General features: G+C 36.8%; 2 protein-coding genes across 4 annotated transcripts in view; one reads left to right on the top strand and one right to left on the bottom strand.

Moving 5' to 3' along the window:
- The window catches only part of LOC128017369 (ferritin, heavy subunit-like), a 346688-nt gene that overhangs the window by 56678 nt on the left and 265546 nt on the right, over positions 1–24464 (top strand). The window contains exon 1 of one of the 2 annotated variants that reach the window (XM_052602733.1): positions 20963–20974. The exons of the other annotated variant lie outside the window; for it this stretch is intronic. The gene's annotated coding sequence lies outside the window, so the exon portion shown is untranslated. Of the gene's footprint in view, positions 1–20962; positions 20975–24464 lie in introns of those variants that run through there. 2 annotated transcript variants of the gene reach the window in all.
- LOC128017361 (elongation factor-like GTPase 1) overlaps positions 1–24464 on the bottom strand; it is an 82406-nt gene that overhangs the window by 2473 nt on the left and 55469 nt on the right. For both annotated transcript variants that reach the window (XM_052602722.1, XM_052602723.1), the window contains exons 16-19: positions 20356–20487; positions 18368–18515; positions 10227–11182; positions 6060–6244 (exon numbers count right to left, since the gene is read on the bottom strand). In XM_052602722.1, coding sequence (XP_052458682.1) covers positions 6060–6244; positions 10227–11182; positions 18368–18515; positions 20356–20487 — 1421 coding nt within the window. The remainder of the gene's footprint in view (positions 1–6059; positions 6245–10226; positions 11183–18367; positions 18516–20355; positions 20488–24464) is intronic.

Below are 24464 nucleotides of genomic sequence, written 5' to 3'. Positions count from 1 at the left end.
GAATCAGACAGGAATTGGCAGCACAATATTTCTCTCTCTTTGTCTTCCTCCCTCTCATTATAAAAAGAAAATTAGTCGTTCGAGGGCAGAACTAGACTACGCAATTGTCTGCTGTGAAGAGATACACATAATGGCCATTATATGAGGCACAGTGAGAGCATGTACCAGCACACACACACACACACACACACACACACACACACACACATACACACACACACACGCGCAGCACTGGGAGCAGGTGCTTGATGGATGACGCAATCCCTGCAGCAACACACACACACACACACACACACACAATATGACCTCATGCTCAGACAATAGCGCGAGTGGTACAATTACTGTAAGAGTCCAGCGGGGCCCCTGCACCTGGTCCCAGAGAGGCCCCACAGCGTGGGCTCTGTTACCTCGGGACAGATGGCAGAGGCCATCAACGGCCCGATTTACACAATGATCGACTGCTGCCCGCAAACCGAACCAGTCCAGCGCTTCAGGAGCATCAGCGCCGCACATGCTTTCAGACAATTAGCATTTAAACGGCCGCCGAGCACGAGCAAAAGAGCTTCCAGAGAGCTGATCTTTGATTTGATGTCTGCTTGCGTATTCTCATTTGTCTTCTGCTACCAGTCCCTCTCTCTTTCTCCGTTGACCTTACAGCTTAAGATGCCATCCCTCTTTTTTTTTTTTCTCCACTAAAGAGCTTTTGTCTTGTGTGTGCACTCATTCAAGTACAACCAAACAAGTGACAGGGTACTTTTCATTTGTGTGTGATGTGTACACAAACACACACGCTCGGTCTCACTGCCTATACAGACAGCATTGTGATTGTCATGAAACCTCCTAAATGACTCTCTATCCATCCATCCATACTCATTCGCTGTTATGTTTTACTCTCAAGGTTGTATGTTGTTCAGTTAGTCATTATTCTGATTGCACTAATTTTTACATAATAGACGACAAATCCATTGAATGGAAATGTAGTGAGACTGTAGGTTTTAATGCGTGGGCGTCCGCCGCTGTCCACGACGGGGTGGAGTGTGTGTTTGATTGCAGCAACAATACTGAATGACACCAAATGTGTGTCAGAACTGCACAACGGCCGAGTGTAACGCACACACATTCATTAGTCCATTTCTTTGTCCATCTCGCACAATTAGATTATGTTGACCTGCATGTGTCTCTCTCATGGCCAGCACTGATTAGTGTGTGTGTGTGTCATGGCATGGGCGGGCAGACGCTTGGCAGACAGATTGAGGGCAAATTTGAGGCCCTGGCATATGTGTCTAATGGGATCTCGGCACAGTAGGTAACAAACACACACACACACACACTCTCAATGGACGTGCTGCTGTCAAAGCTTGACATCTGCCCACACACATGCATGCATGCAGTCTGTCAGACGGAGTTTGTAGGTTTTCTGAGATATGGTTTTTACTGTAATGGTGCAGCATCCAGCGTTTCAACTCTGTGGCTCTCGAAGAAAGAGAGAGAACGAGACAAGTGAGAGATCGACAACAAAAGCGGTGAGGAAATGCTATCAGGACCAACTTTATAAGACTCCTGTCAGTTATCATTCCTGCTCACTCTGCTTCATTTCCTGATGTATCAGTCGCCCTGAAACAGATCCGTATAATGCCTTTAGCAGGAGGACACATGCAGCCGCAAAAACACATCAATAACCCTCGTTTCCACTGTACAAAAACCATCCAGTGAGGAACTATATTCAAGGGGGACAAAATGCTGCATAGAGGGGGCATTCAGCCGAAAAATGACATTTCATGTGACCCTTGACCACAAAACCAGTCTTAAGTGTCAATATTTTAAAATTGAGATGTATATATAATATGAAAACTTAATAAATTAGCTTTCCATTGATGTTTGGTTTGTTAGGATCGGACAACATTTGGCAGAGATACAGCTGTTTGAAAATCTGGAATCTGAGGGTGCAAAAAAATCTAAATACTGAGAAAATCACTTTTAAAGTTTTCCAAATGAAGTTCTTAGCAATGCATTACTAATCAAAGATTACGTTTATATATATTTACAGTAGCAAATATACAAAATATCTTTTAATGGAACATGATCTTTATTTAATATCCTAATGATTTTTGGCATAAAAGAAAAATCAATGATTTTGACCCATACAATGTTTTTTTTTGGCTATTGCTAAAAATCTATCTATCTATCCATCTTTCTATCTATCCATCTTTCTATCTATCCATCTATCTATCTATCTGTCTATCTATCTATCTATCTATCTATCTATCTATCCATCCATCTATCTATCCATCTATCTATCCATCTATCTATCCATCTATCCATCTATCTATCCATCCATCCATCCATCCATCCATCTCTGAAACTCTTCCTCTCTGCATATATTTAAATATAGTGTGCCAATCAGGCCAGGTGTGACATCACAGATATTGAGTCGTGAGATGTGATAAACAACAACATTTAATGTGATACAAGTCAAAACTGGCACATCTTGACATGACTGCATGAATTCAGATCATAGGTACAAATATATTAATAGAAATACAGACAAAGATGCACTACCTTTCAAAAGTTTAGATTTTGTGTAGATTAGTTTAATAATGTAATTTTGTACAACTTAATTATTATGTCATAGGGAAACGAGAAGTGAACATCGTGATCATCTGTTGTGTTTTAAAGATGGAAAAAAGAGTAATACAGGACATAAAACAGAATGACAGTCAGTAGATGATAAAAGATTTTCCATTTTTTTGGTGAACTATTCTTATAAACTCTTTAGTAGGTTTAGTAACAACACAGATTTGGAGAAGTCCTGCAGTCAAAACAAGCACCTTAAGACCCATAAAATGTCCACAGAAAAGAGAACAGAATAACAGCAGTTCAGCTGTAAGAGGAGACGCTTAACACACACACACACACACACACACACACACACACACACACACACACATACACACACACACACGACAAAACGGGGCTGCAGTGCTTCACTTTACACTGTCTTTAGTCTTTTCTCTATGCACAAAGGCCACATTTAGAAGAATTGAACATGCAGCAGGCCTCAAAATCTAGCAAGGCAAGGTTTGAATTAAACATGGAATCTAATTACCTCCTCCAGCAAGGCAAACACAGTCTGCAAGTACCAAGACCAGCGGACGATTTGAGTCATGTGTCTGTTAGTAAGTGTGTGTAAAACTCACACTGTTCTCAAACACAGTAAGTAAAAGAAATCTCATGCAGAGGAGATTATTAACTTGTCTTGTAGAGACACAGAACATTCTTCATATATACCTACTTTTTGCTACAATGCTAAAAACAAATATATATTTACTACATAAATAAATAAATGCATTAACTGTGCATTAACCACAATATTATTTATTATTACAAGTCCCAAATAAATAAATAAGCCTTCTTTTTGCAGCAATATTATTATTTTATTTATTTATTACTGACCATTTCTATTTCTATTTACTAAATTAGTTTATTATGCAAGATGTGAGAATTACAAGTGTGCTGCAGTTTAGCAAAGGTTCAAAGGTAACTATGAGGTTGTAAGTTTAAATCCCGTTAGCTATGATCGTGATTTAACTGTAATCATGATTAATTCAATTAAGTCTATGAAATACTGTGTTATAATAACACACTAATACTAGGACTGTGGTGAATAAGATGCAGGTTTCTGCACTTAGAGACGGCATAAAAAAGTGGTGCAACTGTTTTGCAGACGACCTTATATGCCCTTTGTGTGTGTGTGTGTGTGTGTGTGTGTGTGTATCATGTCCAGCTAAACTCGAGCCATCATCCTGGCTGACAGCAGCACCATATGGCCGCAGAACTCCGTCCGCTCACCCAGTCCTAGATGGAGAGAACACGTCCAGCCAGCCGTCGGGTTAAAGACGGCACACATGTGGTGTCTACAGCCTTTGATCCTCTTTCACGCCAATCCCACACCAAACACACACACACACACCATCTACTAACTCTCAGTGTACACCCACGTGAGGAACAATCTGCTAAAAATACACACAGTCAAACACCTCCACTCCACTGAGTTAAAGGATCAGTGAAGAATCACAAAGAATAACACTTGATTCACTCATTCAGCTTAGACTACTAGCAACATCTATCTATCTATCTATCTATCTATCTATCTATCTATCTATCTCCATCTGTCGCTTTATCCATCATCCATCTTTCTATCATTTTAAAATTCCATCCATCCATCATCCATCCATCATTTCAACCAACCATTCATCCATCTATACTTCATTCAAACTATCAATCCACCCATCCATCTATATCTATCCAGCCATTCATCATCTATTGTTCCATCAATCTTTTCATCCATCCGTCCATCCATCCATCCATCCATCCATCCATCCATCCATCTATATCTTTTAATCCACCCATACATCATTCTGTAAACCCATACCTATGCATGATCTAGCTCTCTATCATCCACTTATCTATCTATCTATCTATCTATCTATCTATCTATCTATCTATCTATCTATCTATCTATCTATCTATCTATCTATCATTTTGACCATCCATCCATCACTCTATCAATCATCCATCTTTCTATTACTTTTAACCATCCATCCATCCATCTATCCATCATCTGTTAATCCACCATCCATCCATCACTCTATTATACATCGTTCTATTCTTCTAAACATCCATCCATCCATCTATCCATCCATCCATCCATCATTTCAACCAATCATTCATCCATTTATACTACATTCTATCCATCCATCCACCCATCTATCTACATCTATCCAGCCATTCATCATCTATTCTTACATCGATCCATCCATCCATCCATCCATCCTTCCTTCCATCCATCCATCCATCTAGTTACATTAATTTATTAGAATTTCAATTAATTTAAATTCTATTTCCTAAAATTCAAATTACAATTCTACATCCTGTTTTCTACATTATCTTAACTTGGTTCAGTAATTGTCATTTCAGCCCTGATGGTTGAGCGATGTTACTCCAGCACTTCATCGTGTACGTGTCTCTGCCTCATGTATGTGATGCACAGATCAATGCAGCGCGCTCTCTGGGTTCACAGTCTCACACACACACACACACACACACTGCTCAACACGTTCAAGGTAAACACACTTTTGCCAGGTCAGCAGTATTGACATCTGAGAGCAGATCAATATGACTGGATCTGATAGATTGGCCTGTCTGTAGAGTTTTCCAGCCACGTATGATCACACATTATCAGGCGTCTGTCTGGATATGAATGTCTGGCACTGGGCGCAGTATCTTTGCGGTGTACATCCTGTCTGGTCCAGTGAACTAACACTGTGTTCAGAAGAAGGCATTGACTGATGAAGGTAAGATAACTGAAAACACGTTTACCTGGTTGAAGAGCAAAAGAACAAACATCTCATCCATTCTTCAGTTTGCTGTTGTTTGTTCATTCATAAACTACCATTCAAAAGTTTGATTTCAGCAAGATTTCTTTTTTAAATTAAATTTATACTTTTATTCAGCAAGGTTTTCTTATTATATTAATCAAATAATATTTCCACAAAAAATAGAAAGCAGATGACATACGAAGCAATAGGAAGCAAATATGAAATATAATGCAAACAAGCATATTGTTTGTTCATTCACACTGATTCATAAGCACATTCATTCAGTAGCCATACATTTATTTATTAGTTCTCTTAGTTGTCTGTTAATTAACTCTCATTCATTTGTTCTTTTTAATTGCTCTAGTTATTTATCTGCTGTTTTATTTGTTCATTATTCATTCACTCATCATTAATACTCATTCATTTGCTTAAAGAATTATTCTATTTTTTCACATTCATATACTTGTTTAATCATTCATTCCTTCATTAATTATTAAAGAGATCAATGAATATTGGATTTTGCAGATACTGACAACTAAGGTGGAAAAAGAGACCATTTCTGATGGATCGCTAGACAGTTTTTAAAATCTATATATTGAGTGTATCACACTGTCTTTAGTTGGACAGAGGAGTCCAGACAGGAATCATTGTGCAAACACAATAATGAATTGATTGATTTACCTCCCAGTGGCTGAACACTAGCTGTGGGCTGGCCAGGCCACTCGTCCTCTTCCTGATCTCATCAGCGAATCCGAAACTCTCGGCGACAGGAAGTACAGCCTTAATAATGAACATGTCTGTCCCTTCCTTCATCTCCTCTTGTAGGACTCGTCCTTCCCGCTTGGACAGAACGGCATACATTCGACCTGCAACACACACATATATTTACAAACCTGAAGATCCTCACTTGAAAAACAACAACAACAAAACTAACAAACTAAATGATCTAAAATTCTACTCCTTTTTGCAATTAATTATTAATGAACTTCTCTATAGCTTTAATTTATTTAACTAATCTTAACTAAATATATCTTAATTTTGTAATTTAGCTTTGATTCATTAATTAATTTTCAGTTTTAGCAATTTTAGCACTTCAACGTCAACTTATTTCAGTTAGTTGCCAAGGAAAACAAATCTAATTATCCAAAAAATAAATAATATGAAAAAAATATTAAAAAAATTATTATTATTAAATAATTATAAAAAAATAATAAATGTAAAAAAAAAATTCTTTGAATAACTACATTTATTTTATTTTAGCTTTATTTCAATTGGCAAATATTATTTTTTTTAAATAGTGTTAGTTAACAATAACAACACTGATACAAAACTATACTAACAAATATAATGCATGTTATTCACATCATTTTTGTCGGTCAAACTCATAGACGAGAGATCAGACATGATCCGAAGACACACACACACACACACGTGAACACACACACAAATGCAGACACGCACGCAAGCACACACACACGCACAAGCACGCACACACACACATGCACACACGCACACACACACACGGCAGAAAGTTGCATGCAATCAGATATCTGTTAACATGAATCTGTTGCGGATATCCTTCTTCTTTAACTAACACAAATAGCGGCTGATCCACACACACACACACACACACACACACAAGGGTGAATACATGGAAGTGATGGGGGAAGCAGCTCAATGCCTGTGTATCTTACAGTTCGGCCCCAGAGACCATCGACCTGTTAACACTGTAGATGAGTGTGAAGCTCTCGCAATAATACTCGATGACAGACATCTATAGAAGGTCACGACCTCTGTACATCTGAGCCATGAACACTCACCTCTGTTACTGTGTTGTATAAAACGGTTATTGACTCGACAGTTAAAGGGGATGTATAGTGGAAAACTGGATTTTACTTGCTCTTAAAAGAGATTGATGGACTATGTAGTCATACTCCAACATTCACAATGGAAAGCTCCCTCTGCAGCCCACAGGGACTATTTAGTGAAACTAACAAAAACAGCTCAATCAGAAATCTATGAGCACATTAAAATATGACCATCTATGCTGATGCATCATCAACATCTACTCAGCATTCAACTTGGCTGTGTTGCTGAACTTTAGCAGTAGGTCATTTATATATCGAAATCCTAAAGGAACAGTAGCAAAACCAGCCTGTTTATTTGAAATAACAGTGATTTTGTGGATGGAGGTCACAGATCAGCTGTACTGACTGTCATTGCAGCCGTTCCTATTGCTGGATGGTTTCATGTTATTGGTGGAACACAGATTTTGAAGATCTGATTACAAAACAGACGTAAGGACGGAACATTTTTAATTTTGCAAGGATGCTTGACTCTAAAAATGAAGATTAACAGGAGAAATAGTATTTAATATCTAAATATAATTTGTATAGATATTATACAAAGTATACATTCAAAAAAGTCTAATTCTAGATTAATTATATATAACTATATAAATAAATAAATAAACACACACACACACACACATATATAATTATATATATATATATATATATATATATATATAAATTCGGATTTACAATTTACTATACATTTGTATTTCTAGACTTATAATTATACATTTAGATTTACATTCAGATTTTCATTTATATATTCTGAATTATAACAATGTCTGCAATTTAGAAAATACATATTCAGGTTTATAAAACGATACAGGTTTTTATTTATAATTATATATATTTAGATTTCTATTCCTGATTCATAACAATGTCCATAATTTATTAATATGTTTATTCAGATTACATATACACACATATTAATGTGTGTGTGTGCGAATGTGTGTGTGTATAATGTTAATAACACACACACACACACACACGTTATGGATAGATATTTTTGCTGACTAATATTGTAAATTGGCTTTAACCAATACTTGCTACAAAAGTGTAGAATGTTAAGAAGCCCTTTAAGAGGTTAAATGTATACGTGTAAGACGTTGATCTCATCTGTAACAGATACACCTGGATATCAACAGTGTGACCTAGTTATCTGGACATGGAAAACATCCTGTCAGTGAAAAATGAAGTTTATGTATTTTATATTCAGAACCATTATCTTCCCTAACACACTCCAGCTGCGCTCCCAAATACTTTTGCTCTCACTGCAGTTACGGAAACGAAATGCCTGCGCTTCATTTAGAGATTGATTTACAGAAGGTTTTTCCCAAGCGAACAAAAATGATCAGGAAGTTAATTTGCACCATTTGTTAAAATATTTACGTATTTTCTCCCCTTTGGCCCCGTCTGATTGATTCCCTCTGAGGTTTTGGCTCTCGTGGGGCAGGATTCTCTTACCCATTCAACCGGGTTCATTTCACACGGGCATGTCGGCCAGACAATTTAGCTTTTGTTCTGGAACCTGGTGCAATGACGACATCACACCGGTACACTGCTGTTTCACATCAGCTTTCAATCAAGGACCTGGGGGAACTATTTCCTCTTTGCACGGTATATGGCCCTTTCCCCCGTGTTAGAGACTGTGGATTTATTTAAGGTACAGGTTGATTGGCATGTGCTTTACTGATTGGAAATGATTAAAGCAACGCTTCAGCCAAAACTTAGAATTCTGTCATCATTTACTCACCCTCGTGTCGTTCCAACCCAGTCCTTGTGTTCGCCATGAAACACAAAAGGTGGATTCTTGATCAATATTTTGCCACTCTTTTTAATTTAATGAAAGTCAATTATGACTGGGACTGTCAAACTTCAAAAAGGATGCACAAGAGGCATAAAAGTGCTATAAAAGTTTCAAATGACTGGTATATTCCGAGTCATATGATAGTTTTATGTGGAGAACAGACTGAAATGTAGGTCATTATTCCCACTGGGCGTGAGAGTGAGTAAATAAGGACTGATCTTCATTTTTGGCCCATTTCAGTTTCAGTTTAAGCATAAACTAAAACTCAATTCAATAGTTTTTCTTTGCTTTGCTGCAGTATTTTTGATACATACAGGAAAATGGGAGAAGACATACTGATGACACTTTTTTTTTTTAAATTAATGAATCATGATTGATTCTGCTATTCAGCTACAAATGATATTAGGTATTAATTAACAGGACAGAGAAATATTGTAGATTTTAAATAGACATGTCCACTTTTAGAGAGTAAACTATGAAACAGATAATCTCCAAGCTTAACTGTAAAAAATAAATAAAATAAAAAGCATATTCTTAAGTATTTTTGTTTTGTTTTCCAGTAAAAATATCTAAAAATCTTTAAAACAAGATCTATTGTTTTAGAAGCAAAACTATGCAAGATATTAAGACTAGATTTAAATTATTTGAAACTTATTTTTTTCTATTTTAAGTGCAAAACTAAATACAGTGCAGTTGTACAAAATACACTTGTATTAAATATACATTGATTGAAACCTAGCCTTGATATCTTACACAGTTATGAAAAAAATCTGATTTAAAGAAAGGTTCAGAAATGTTGAGAACGCCAGTCTAAAATTTTTTGGAAAAGTAGCATTTTGTACAAACTGAAATACAATGTTTACAATTAGTTTACAATGAATTACTAAAATTCTTAAAACTAATAAATGAGAAATTAGAAAACGCTACAGAATTATATAAACTTAAACTAAATCTAAACTAAAAATAATAATATACAAAGAATTAAAATGGGGATAATTACAATTTTTTTTTTTTTTTACTTTTGTGACTCCATGATCTTTTTAGGCTTCCAATGTTTATGGGAAACACAGTCATGGACTGAAAGGCACAAAACTCTAATTTTGATTAGAAATTTTGTGACTTCTTGACTGGATTAATCAATTAATTAATCAAATGCTTTTAGTAGAGACTGTATAAACTCAAGCTTACCCAGGACCTCGGCAGTGGCCATGATTTCACATGTGTACATGGCAGCCATCAGCCGCTGAGGTCTAGCCTGGAAGGCATATCTGCAGGCCTCCTTCATAGCAGCGATGAGTTGTCCCGAGAAAGGCCCATAACAGTCCACCGAACTCCCAGTGGCCTCCGCTCTGCTCCTGCTTCGGTTAGAGTTTGTCTCGTGAATGTCAGAACGCTGACTTTGGTCATCATATTTTGGTTCTGCAGGTTGGAAATCCTCATCGAATGAGTCTCGCTGAGCTAGAGGTGTAGAAATCTTCATGTCCCAGGTCTCGACAGAGAAGCAAACCCCCATCAAAGGTTCCTCACACATGGGACCAGAAAGCGTGGCCAACTGGAAGCCACTCACAATGCTGTTGTCAAAGTCTCTGATCTCGGCCCGTTCGGTTTCCTTCTCTCGTTCCAGACATTGCCATATGGAGGGTCTCCGGTAGCCCTCGATATTGTTGAGGAGAATATTTGGCCCACAACGGCGCGGACCAAATGCCCAGATATGCTCCACGGCTCCCCTCCATTTGTGGCCTTGCAGGTTGCTCTCCAACTTCACCTTGAAATCCTGGATGTTCTCCAAGATTTTCTGGTTGATGTCCAGGGTCTTGTCCTCCCAGGCGAACAGGCTGAACTGCTCCATTGTGCGGATGAGCTCTACATTGTCCTCCAGAAGGCGGGTGACTTCCTCAGGAAGAGGAATAGCCCGCACCCCGACCGTGGCCATCTTGTTAGAGGTGGTGAGCGTGACCAGACCGGTGGAATCCACCTGAACGCTTTCGGGATTCTTCATGTGTTCCTCCTTGAGCTGGTGAATCACCGCCACCTTCTGCTGCTTTCCCAGGTCCTCGTTCACCATGTCCATTTTGGGAGGCCGGATCACCGTCTCACGGAACGGAATGATTGGCTCGGATGCACTGATTTCAATTTTAGCAAACCTAGAGGATAAAATACCAAATAACAATTATGATAATAAAATAAAAACAAATAAATAAATAAAACATGCACAGTCAAAAAGTACTTATTAAAGTACTTAAATATACATACGTTTGCACTGTAAATAAAAAGACAAAAATGTAATAAATATTTACTTAATTAGATTTTTCTTAATTTATTGTTGTTTGCTTACTAATATTAAATGATTTGCATGAAGATTATTTAATTAACTAAATGTAAACTATATATATAAACTAACTGGGAGGACATGAAAGAAAATTATTGCCGGGACTCTAGACTGGCATTCAGCCAATGGGAAAAGCCGAGCTTTGATTCTCCAGAAAGTCGTTACATCACAGTAAAATCTAATTTACAATGGGCCATTCATGCAGAAATTATTCAAATACACACAAATCTCGTTGTCTGTGTGAGGAAACAGACATAAACATTCTGTTGGAAGATACAAGCGCTCTGATTCCTACGAATGTCACACACGGAGTCACAATCCAGGCTTACTCGATGTGTGTTATGCATGTTTGGATACATGATACCGGCCTAAATCTAACGAGGGACCTAAATACTCTGGGTCACTGGTAAATGGACACAGTTGGACACTTGGGTCTCATGGGTCACTAAGCTTTGTAAGGTGGAGCAGACGGTTGACATGATTGCTGTCTTCGCGGAGACATTCAGTAATCCAGTTAGATCCAGACGGCCACAGAGCAGTTTGGGAAGCAGATAATCCAGTGGCAAATGTTTACTAGAAAAACCTCCCGAGAGCCGTGACTGTGCTCTCTCACTGCTCTCAGCTCCTGGCGGGATATGTTTAACACAGTCAGCTTCCTCTCTTTCTTTCAGTCTCTTCAACCTCATTATTTCTCGTTAGTTCCTAACTCAACCTGTATGGTTTCATGCACCTCCTCGGCACCATCAGTAAGACGTTTACAACAGAAATGTGTTCCTGTTAAGTACAATTACACTTGATATCATGTACTGTAGCATAATCATTAACATGATCAAAACGTCCATAATTACAAAAACAACAACAACACACTTTTATACTGAAACAATCAAAACACAGCTTCCTCTCACAGAATTGGTTGAAACATCAAATAAGAATAAACTATTGTGGAGAATTGTTTGGGATCCATTGCTGGGGGCAATTCTACAAAGGCACCTCTTTCTTTCTTAATCTATGAATTAATCCTATCTGAAAAAAACTAGACATATAAAAAATATCAAAAAACAATGCAAACCATTCAAAACAATTGTCAGCTGCTTTGTGGCAGCAGTGAATGCTTCGGTTCAAGTCCCATCAAATTTATGTGGCCCTGTGATTGATTAGATGAATTTACTGACAGTGAGGGAATCAAACAACTAGTGGACCTTCTCTAGTTTCCATTTAGATGCACATATTCAGTGAATTGTATTGGTCTTAATAAGATATAATAAACAAGCTTTTCGATGACACAATCACTAATAATGGGCAAAACAAACTCAAGTGAAACGTTTCCTTGGAATACATCAATAATCAACACATCAGAGATGTTTAGGCATTTTCTGCTGAGGATGTGATGTCATCATCCCATGACCTCATCATGAAGGGCCTGAGGACAGAGGTCTGGACGAGCTATCGCTGACCTGCTTCGACACCGAGGTCTGACGGGATATTTTTAAACGCCACTCAGACTGGAGCAGACGCTGCAGGCAGCCTGACCCCAGACTCTCCTGACCTCTGCGTTGACCCGGATGACCCCTAAACCAACATCTCAGGGTCTGATGGGTCTTCACCTCTCATGCGGTACTGGTGTTTCTTTCTGACCTGAGGGGAAGGGCTAGTGACTAAATAACACCCCATTTACTACACCACAAAACCATCAGCAGACTGTCAAGAAATGGTGGAGTTGTTTTGGTTGGAGGAGGCAGATGTTTTAGGGGGTCAGATACACTGATTGCAGGACTAACAAAAGGTGATCTTAAATCTACCTAATTTTTCAGAGGGAAAATAGAGCAAAACGTGATTTTATTCATCAAAATTTGACTGAAATTTGAATAAAATATATACACACACTTTTTTTTCTGTTTTCATCCACAATATATTTGACTGAGTATGTTTCCAGTGAGGTGCGTGCTTTTGTTTTGATTTTTATTTAAAATTATAAAAATATATGTTTTATAATAATATATGTCATAATAATATGTTTTCTAACTAATATATAGATCTTCTTTTCTAACTAAGTAATATATATATATATATATATATATATATATGTTTCCTAACTAATATATATATCTCTTTTTATTTATTAAATTTATTTAAATTATATATATATATATATATATATATATATATATATATATATATATATATATATATATATATATATATATATATATATATATACACACACACACACACACCTTTACAATGTCCAATAAAGCATCGCTGCAATATTCAATGTAGCACTTTCGAAATAAAATCAGTGTCTGAAACACATACAAACTGCTATAAATGATGTTCCTGTTATCATACATAACCTGTCAGTTGTTTGTGTTCACTGTGATAATTTAATCAGTCTAGCATGCAACTGTGCCTTGGTTATATTTATAAATTGTATGAATAAAAATGTGACAGAACAATACAATACTTGCATTCAACATTCACATTACATTCAAACTGTTAGACTAGAAACATTGCCAGGACCTATTTACAAGTCTACCCAAATCTAATTTAAACATGACTTCCTCATGACTGACAAGTCGACTCGTTTTTTGAAAAAGAAAGAGCGAAAGAAAGCAGGCGAATATAAACAGAATCATCTCAATCAATGGGGAGTTTAAACATGTTTTGCTAATCTTGTGCATTAGCCAGAGCTTTTGCAAATCATGACAAGATGGACTCCATTACAGTCCAGCCAAATTACACATGAGGGATCTCTAGCCCCATCAACGGCTTGAGCTGAGAAAGCTTTGGCGGAAATGTTAAAAACAAACTGACGAGTCTTTTCTTCACGACGACTGAAAACAGGAGAAAATAACTGTGTTAATGTACAGTCCCGCAGCTCGAGGCAGGGCACTAGATGGGGAGTGTGCGAGAGCTCATCTGTGTCTCCTTACACCATTACCAGCTTTTTTAGAGAAGAAACGCTGGTGTGATTTCACAAGCCAATCACTGTTCTAGCAGAGCCAAGTCAGGATTGTCCAACTTAATCTACATCCACAAAACATGACATCCACCTCATGTTTCTCACTTCTTTGTGTTAATGTGACACTTTCTCACTCGATTTGTCCTCCGCTACCTCTCGCCAGTCTGAACTCAAATTGATTTTGTAGTACTATCAATGGAATGAAGGACAGTTTCTGGAACAACAAAAATATAGCAAACCGTGACACGCAGCCAACACTGTACCTTAGCAGCATGTAGAAGTCACTATAAAAGCCATTCTGGTGGCTTTCCAAACATCCTGGCCAATCGAATTCTCATATAAAGCATAACAGAAGAGTTTACCAATTACTAGTCGCCTAATTTACATTTAAATCACAGCAACCAGTTGCATAAACAGTGCCTGGAGTTATCAAACTTCCCTAAATTACATAAAGAATAACTTGTTTCATTTGCATTTTAGGTGACAATTTGCATTGCGCCTCAGAACAAACGCACTGAATTTCTTTCTGTTTTCGAATGAGGACTGGTAATGTATTCATGAAACTATTTTTTTTGGCCTGTTGATATCCAAATGAGCAAGAATGCTGCAGTTTATGTAGGAATGAACCCAGTGGAGTACGATTTTCCTCATTTCTGAATCAAGATTTTTTCATCAGGTCTTTACCCTGACAGCTCAAAGATGTTGTTGGATGTCCACTTTCTGCATTTTCATCTGGAAGTATTTTCAGATTTTTAATCTCGCTAAAATGTTCGCTGTAAATTAGATCATTCAGCAGATGTTTATGATTTAGAATGCAATTTCAATTTCACTCAATGCTCATTTGCACTGCAAAAATGTTTAAATTAGGCTTTTTGGACTTGTTTGAAAGATTTTTTGATATTGTAAATTGAAAGCAATCCTTCAACAGAGCATCAGCTATCGAGACTAATTTATATGAATGTATCTTTAAAGGGGTGGTGAAATGCTCGTTTTCACTCAATATCCTGTTAATCTTGAGTACCTATAGAGTAGTACTGCATCCTTCATAACTCCAAAAAGTCTTTATTTTTATTATATTTATAAGAAAAAGACAGTCTGTACCGATTTTTCCTGGAAAAACGAGAGCGCCTAGAGGCGTGACGTGTGGGCGGAGCTAAAGAATCACGAGCGCCAGTAGGCTTTTGAGTTGAGAGCATGTGGAAGCTGTGAAACAGATCCAGAGGCTGAAATTTAACAAGAGCAGCATCAGGAAAGGCGGTATGCTATGTGGTATGTACTGAAACTGTATATATTTGCTTAGCGGTTTTGGAAAATGACCAAGTTCCACTTTATGTCGTCTTTTTTTTTTTTTTTTTTTAAGCTGTACATGTGGAAAGTGCAGTTTGATGACAACATCGCATGTTGTTTACTTGATGTGCTTACAGACTGATAGCTAAGTTAACAACACAGAGATATTTGAAGCAGTTTTATTCACCGCATGTGGTTCCAACACACAATCGTGACCCTTTTTCGTTGGGACTGAATTATCCTTAAGAAATAAACGATGTGCAATCCGAAATGCAGGGAACAAACAAAAACACTTGCACAACTCCATTGATGCTCTGTAAAAATAAACTCCATCCACTGGTCCCTTAATGCTGTTTCTTTGGTAATCTGTGCAGGGTTGTCTTGCCCTGGCAACCAAAAACACACTTCTTTTGTGACTTTTCGCGACGCTCTCGCTCTGATCAGGCTGTGCTCAGCCTCTCAGTGCTCTGCTATACGGGAGCGCGCGCTCTTTCGGCAGAAGTGCCTCAGGACCCATATAAGGAAATTCCGCTCCATCTAACGTCACACAGAGCCATACTCGAAAAAAACTTTCCGAAACTTGTGACAAACCGGAAGAGGTTTTTTTGGAACAAAAATACTCCTTCAAACTTACAACTTAACTTTTGAAACTTTGTCCATGTTTAGCATGGGAATCCAACTCTTTAACAGTGTAAAAAAACTCAGTATGCATGAAATAGCATTTCACCCCCCCTTTAATACAAGTGTATTTTGTCAAACTTCTCTGGTACATGTTTCACTTAAAGTATAAAAAAGGTAAACACTTCTAGTGCAGCAAGACAAAATAAATCTAACTTCAAAACACAATCGCATGCAGTGTGTTGCTTCTCAAATTAATTTAACTTGTTTCCAGGATTTTAAGATATTCAAACTGGAAAACTAAACAATAACACTGAATAAGAATATTATAATTTTTTTTTTTTTTTGTGTGTGTGTGTAAAGCACAACTGTAAGCTAGATGATGACAATATAAGATAAGCTGAATTAAATTCATTTAGGATGATCCACATTAGTATATTATAGTAATGATAATTTGCTTAAGTTGTCATGAAAAAACTGCAATTAAAACATTGTAAAAACACATTTATAGTCTTAAATCGGGCTTATATAAACTGTAAAAAAAATCATTAAAGTACCTTTAAAAAGAAAATACTTTTGATATTTTGAATTTTTCTTTCAAAAATTACTATATAATATAATATAATATAATATAATTATATATTGTATTTTTTTCATTTAAAGTAAAGTACGACTTTAGTAAAATAAAACACTTTTCTTCATGAGACTGGCGATTAGAACTATTAGACAACATATACTAGAAATAACCAAATACAATTCCACAAAATTCGCAAACAATCAGCTGACGAAGTTATCATCATTACGTGTCTTATGACCCACAATCAGACCTAGCTAATGAAGTTATCTTTGGAAAATCTTGAAGAAAAAGTCCACTGATATGCGAGGGCAGATGTGAGGGATTAAGCAGCTAATGCTCCAACTCCAACCAATATTTAGCATCTGGTGCGGTTAATTTATGCAGATATGCTGTTTATACAAGGTAAAACTCAAGGGCAAGCCAAATGCACCCTGGTGTCTTATTAAAATGGGAGAAAACAACTTCAGCATTTTAATTATTGAGGGTATATGTCAAATCCAACATCAACACACCAGCTCTAGGCTATTCAGTTAAACATATATAACATTAACGCCTAAGTAGCAATGAATTAAAAACATAAAACCTCCTTTTGAAAAGTACTGTAATTTAAAAATGTAAAAAACTATTATTTCATTATTTTTTACTGTAATCATACTTTTATTGAATTTGTTAGAAGTGTATATAATGTGCTGATTATCCTCCTGATACAAAAAAAAAAAAAAAAAAACACTTTCTCAAATGCATCTGAACTGCCGCATTCACAATGTCATAGAGGCCAAAAAACCTCCAAACTATCCAAGAAAAAAAAAAGAAAAAAGAAAAGTCCTAAGTAATTTGCCGAGCCGGTTTATGTTGAGAAGCAGCTCCAGAAGTGTGAATCAGTCTAAGATCTACAATAATACAGGGGGCTCAACATTCAGAGACCAACATCAATAGATACTGATCCGATCCTTCTACACACATAGAGAGAGAGAACGATGGATGACTGGAGAGATAAAGTGAGAGAGAGAGAAAAAAGTTTGAGATGGTGGAGAACGGGGAAACGAAAGGAATAGAACACTTTATTCCAACACAACACATTCATATCAAACACTAAAGCATGCAAATCAAAATTGAAATTAAAGTGCACTCCACTTAATTTTTCAAGTTTTGTTGAAAATGTTTCATCAGTGCGTGTTATTCTATAGAAAAGATTAGATCAAAATCTAATGACATTCTCTGATTATGAAATTACCTTTTTTTCTCCTGAGATAACCAAAGCCATATTGGTGTAGTAAAATATTATTAACCAATAATATAATAGCCCGTTTTCACAATGGGATCAAAAGCCCCAAGCATACCCTGCACTAATACCCAGAAATATGCCAGATTATGGAGGTTGAATGTATTGTCAGTGCTTTGTGTTGTTTAGCACAAGAAACAAACATATAGAGCTCGCACATGAATAAAACAGCAGAACCCAGTCCCAGAGATATCCATTCATGTTTATTTTGTGTTATAACTAGTAGTAAAGAGGAAGGGGTGTCCGTGTTCATTCATGTGTGTGTGTGGCTCCTCACCTCTCTCTCAAGTCATCCAGGCAGCGTTGTAGATGCACTTCTCCTGCAGTGACCAGAACATGCTCTCCTGTCTCCTGAATCAACACTTCGGCACACGGGTCGGCCTGGTTCAGTAACCTCATCCCACGCACCAGCTTCGGCATGTCACCTGCACACACACACATTTGTGGGTCTAGATGTTGTCTCATGAAGCTGTCAATCTGATGCAGCTTTGTTAAGAAGCTGATGAAGGATGGAGCAGTGTAATGATATCGACCCGACTGCAAACCCACAGCCCATGTGTCAGTGCACAAAACACTGCTAGTCATTTCACAGTGTTTAAAAAATTAAGTAGCAAAAAATGTCCCATTAAAGAATCAAAGGGTCATAAAAATTCAATTATGACTGCTTCGGGTGCAAAACCTAACTTCAGGGGAGGAAAAAGATAAAAAATAATTATACAACCCTTCATTCTGTTCTCAATAGAAGTGCTGTCTGACATCAAAGTAAGTTTCTGTTCCTAATGTAGTGACAGCGGTAACACTGTGACTATGGGAGCACTTCTAATAAAGAGCATTTTCACCAGCAAAGGCCTCTTCTGACCTGAAGGCGAGCTGAAGTTCCGGTTATGAAACTGAACCCTGAAACAGCGCTCTGGGAGAGTGATCGCTCTCCCAGTGAGCTCTTGTGTTTGTGTGTGATCATGCAAGCCAGATCAGACAGTTCTTTTGGTGTGCTAAACTGGGAAACATTTAACTTCCTCATTACAGCTGTGCTCTTGACTAATGCGTCCCACATGAGCGAATGTGATGCTTTGAGACGGATGGGGTTTCCGTGCCATCTCTGACACTGCTAATGAGAATCACAACACCACCGCTGAGTGAACCTGGAGACGTCACCATTAAAACACCTCTTTTTGAGGGATAATTGTGCCTTAGAGACCCATGAGACATAACGATTTAATCTGCATGCTCAAGCATCTTTTTTTATGGTTAGTCATTGCTCTTTATCTGTGTGACTTGGGAGGTGTGAGCTACCTATTTAGGCAGTATATATTAAGTTATCACAGGTATGCTAAATAAAGCAAAAGCTGTTTTCTTGGGAAGATTGTAAGGTAGTATTGCATGTATCAAGCCAATGCCATAATGAAAAAAATACAACAAGATGGTGACAGAAAAATAACAAAAACCCAAATAGAACTTGGCACTTATAACGAAAAGATCATGCGTTTTAATCTCTTGGAATACATACAATATAAAATAAATTAAGAAATGCAGTGCACTTTTTACCTCATTGAATTTGAACTTTTTACACTAAATAAATCTATTTCAAATAAATGCTGTTCTTTCTATTCATAAAAAAAAGGCTTTCGCAAAAATATTATGCACTAATCAGCATAACTGTTTTAAACGTTGATTTAAAAAAACCTTTTTGAGCAGCAAATCAACATATTAGAATGTGATCATGTGATACTGACACTTTGCACCACATGAATAATATATATATATTAAGTTATTATAAAAGAAGAAAATGCAGACCCCAAAGGGAATGGTAGTCTCTGTGTGTAGATACAAATAAATTAATTGTTAATACCAAAAAGCATGGATGTACATAGTACAAATTAATTGCAAAAGTTTATCCAATATTAGTACGTGCTCTGTATTGTTAGGCTTATCAGCTCACAAGTTTTTGCAATGGAATCAACACAGATGCTTGAAAAAAAAAAAGATACTAAGCTTACTAAATCTACACCCAAAAAGTTTCTACATTTAGAAGCACGACCTAGCTCCAGGGCAGGCAATTAAATAACGGTTCTGAACATCTTGTTCATCTTTTTTACTACTGACTCATCGAATGATTGAATGCACTCTTCCTACGCTTTTTGCTTTTCAGTCATGTCTTCTTTATTTATCCAACAGTCCCAAAATGTTTTACCTGTTGCACCACTTTGCAAAATGCTACTCAAGATGTTTATAACATGTTGACTGGTTTTGCTCATCAGCACGTACTTGGATGTTTGGGCTCGACTGCTACTCTGACGATGGGCGTGGCTTCAAAGTTGAGTGGCGTGAAGGGCGGGCAGGCCGGAGATGTTGAGATGGTGGCCGACTTGAGAATGAATTCCTCCATTCCACCAATACCTGCACAGAATAAACAGCATTACACAAAGCTGCATTCAAAAGACCAGTCAAGCGCTTTTCAATAACGGGATTTTAAACCTCAGTGCTCCAATAACCTTCCATGTTTCACATAAAACATTATTATTTATACAACGGCTGCCTGTTAGAACAAATGCCCCTGTGTGCACCCGTTTAGGTGGGAGGTTGTGTGAGTAAGAGTGTAAGCATGTGTTTGTGCGAGCTGTGATGGAAAAAGAAAAACACACTTTGGAGAACTCTGACATTCGCAATAACAGACATGATTGCAGGGCTGTGATGGAAATGGAGAACCCAAAATTCATCTGGTAATATGACATCTGGCCCAGGAAAGCACCCCCCCAAAAAAAAGTTTACTTCTACTCTCTCACATACAATTACTTGACTTTATCAGTCCAAAAAAAAAAAAGTATACAGAAAATGTAACTTTAATAAATCAAATAAATAAAAATATAGGCTAAAACCGACTGTATTTAATGAAAATAACTAAATAATGACTTTTATTTTAAGATGTAAGAAAGCATTTTAACATGGTTGCTACATGCACATTCAGATGATCAACCGTTTCTAGCCATGCAGCCTTTCTCTCTGGTTTTATGACAGCTGTACTTTATTGTTTATTGCTAGTAAAACATTGGAACATTACAAAATAAATTTAAAGCATAAAAAACACTAAATAAAAAAAAATGTAATCACTAAATTATAAATATATTTTAACAGGGGATCAGAGGAATATTAACTAATTTGAGCTAGTAATTAGGGCTGTATTAGCTAGCTTACATTTGATTTACAGTTACTGCTATCATACAATACGCTTACATCATATGTAGGTTTAAAATTCTACATACATATTTAATGTCCAACACCAAATATTTTACTAATTATTGTGCCCCTATTCTATTGCGCTCTGTCTGTTAAGCTTGCATGGGTGCAGCAGTGTTCGTTCACTCGCGTATGCCTTGCCCACCCCTGACAGCAAAATTGATGTATTTGTATGACTTTCTAACATTTACAGATGAAGAATATAACTGTGACATGTCACTGAGGAAAACACAACATCTCAAATGCATAATACAGCACAAATATATTTGCTGTTTGCCATGGTGGATCGATTTGACGCATGATTGACTTGCTTAAGAATAAGCATGTAAATCAAATTATATTGACTCATTGAATCTGGATCAAATTACTGAGATTGCAGACTTAAACAGTCATCAATGGAACCACTTTATCCCCGGTCGATTTGTTGGTGGACTTCTGAATGAACGAATTAATGATGGTGCAACATGTTTTGTATGTAAATAATAATAATAATAATAAACTAAAATTAAACTAAACTAAAATAATAAACTAAACTAAAACACTATACTTAACTAAACTAAAATAATAAACTGAACTACTATACTAATCTAAAATGATAAACTAAAATAAAATAATAAACTACTATAGTAAAAAAAAACCCGGAAATAATAAACTAAGCTCAACTAAAATAATAAATGAAACTAAAATACTAAACTAAATTAATAAACTGAACTAAACTAATAAACTAAAATAAAATAAAATAATAAACTAAACTAAACTAAACTAAAATAATAAACTAAACTAAACTAATAAACTAAAATAAAATAATAAACTAAACTAATAAAATAAACAAAACAACTAAACTAAACCTATACCAAACCAAAATGAATGAGAATGGTGAAATACAGAAAACTAAAGGTCAATCATGGATTATGAATATACCGTAAACAGACTTGATGACAATGATCTTACTGGGAGTTTCTTCATTCCTGAAGTACTTCGCTCAGTTCTTTCTTTTGGACATTCATGCAAAAGTGCACAGCAAGATCCTCTGTTTAACCTTAACTGTCACTCATGTCTTTGAAAAAAAAACTTTATAGTGCATGATCCAAACTTAAATTATTATAATTCATAGGGCTGTGCAAAAAATCAAATGCGATTTTCATGTACATCTCATCAGTAAAGACGCTCCTTTAATTAGAAGTATATCTCCAGCACGTGTGTTCAGATCAGGGTTGCCAGGTTTTCACAACAAATCCTGCCCTGTTGCTTCTCAAAACTAGTCCAAAACTAAATCGCAATTCCAGGAGGTTCCCAGATAAAAAAAAAAAATTGCTTCCCGGGGTTAAAATCTACGTTTTGTTTTTTGGCATGGTTGTCTTGGTAAAATTCGCATTTTAGGGGCTAAATATCACGTTATTGGTATTGTCGCTTCGAACCGCATGGAAAACAACCGCAGACTTGGCAACACTGGTTCAGGTGGAGCGGCAGTTACTACACAGAGCCGTAGTCTACCGACAACTAACACAAAATCCCTTTCAAAATCGACAAAGAATCGCCACCTATTTTAAAATCGATTTTGTGTAGATTGTCAGTGAATTACGGCTTTGTGTAGTAAATGGCAACCAATATTCTGTGTTTGTTTTTCATGTCCGCGGGTCATAAAATGCCAAGTTTTATCATGCCATAAAACTTAAAATTTAACCCCGCAAAGCATTTTTTTTTATCGGGGAACCTCCTGGAAACGCGATTGGGCTAGTTTTGAAAAGCAACTGGGCAGGATTTGTTGTGAAAACATGGCAATTATGATCTGAACACACGTGCTGGAGATATACTTCTAATTACAGGAGTGTCTCTACTGATAAGATGTGAATGGAAATCGCATTCGATTTTTTGCACAGGCTGTGCAAAAACACAGCCCTAATAATTCATGACTGAAAACATTTTGTAACATGATACTGATGTACCGTTTACATGGTAATGCAATGTCTGATTTTAAAATGAGTTTTAAAGGATGAATTTTGAGATTTTAAGTTTTCAGTTGATATATAATTTCTGGTCATTTCTAAAATGTGAAGTCTTTTTGTTAACAAAGGTCAGAACTCCTGTTATAGTGTAGATTTTTGAGGGTGCACTCTTGTCATAAATTAATCTATAACTTTTCTATAACTAAATATCAAAAAACATTGGTAAAATATATATTTGGGAGTCTTAGACCTTTCCAACGACATATAGTTTGTCAAGATTAGATTAGATTTAATAGTAATATAGTGAAGTAAATGTAGGCATCAAAAGTAAATTAATATACTTCTTACATTTTCTACACACACACACACACACACACACACACACACACACACACACAAATAAATGAAAAAAATTTAAACTGGTGGGCAGATCTGGTGCATTCATATAAAAACTTGCTGATAGGTACAACTGAATGAAGCACTTCAGAGGCTCAGCGGGATGACCATTTCTATCGGCCCTCAAATCCCATTCAGATAGAATACATCAGGTCCAAGAGTGTTTGCAGCAGGAGCCCCAACCCAAGAGGTTAGTTTGTTCAGTCAATGAAGCCGCCATGAGGCAAGCGCTTCTGTCACAGGCCGGGCTTATTAAGGGCCAATTCCAGCCAGACTCACAATCGTGTTCATGAGCAAACACCTGGAGGCTGTAAAGTCTGTAATAAAAATGGCTTAACGGTAATCACAGCGCAGGCCTGTGGAGGCTGAGCGGCGTGTAAAGTCTTAAGTCTATCGGTTTGGGCGGTGTTGGCTCGTCGGGTCAATCTCTCCCGCAGGATCAGTATCCATGCATCCAGAGCATGACATCATGGATCGACTCACAAACGTTTATTATAGCAGCACTGCAGTGCCGACATACCAGATTTAGAAAAATAAACCATGTATACGGGGTCAAATGTGCATAAGCATTAAATCTGCTAAATAAATTTAAAACGGAAGGGTTGTTAATGCAAAGTGAGTTGCAGAATGGATGAATTGCTCATCGGAGGGATTGTACGTGTCCTGCTTTGACATTCCTTCTATAAGTGTTTGCATATGTCTGGATCAGGGTACACGTTTTTCAGGGCAGGATGTTGCACAGATGCCTCAAGGCATTAGAAAATGAGACTGTCTCTTTAGTAAAGAACACACAGACTA

Source organism: Carassius gibelio, chromosome A7, assembly GCF_023724105.1.
Source record: "Carassius gibelio isolate Cgi1373 ecotype wild population from Czech Republic chromosome A7, carGib1.2-hapl.c, whole genome shotgun sequence".
Classification (NCBI taxonomy): Eukaryota; Metazoa; Chordata; class Actinopteri; order Cypriniformes; family Cyprinidae; genus Carassius; species Carassius gibelio.
Note: the sequence above shows the minus strand (reverse complement) of the source record. Positions and strands in the feature narration are given on the sequence as shown.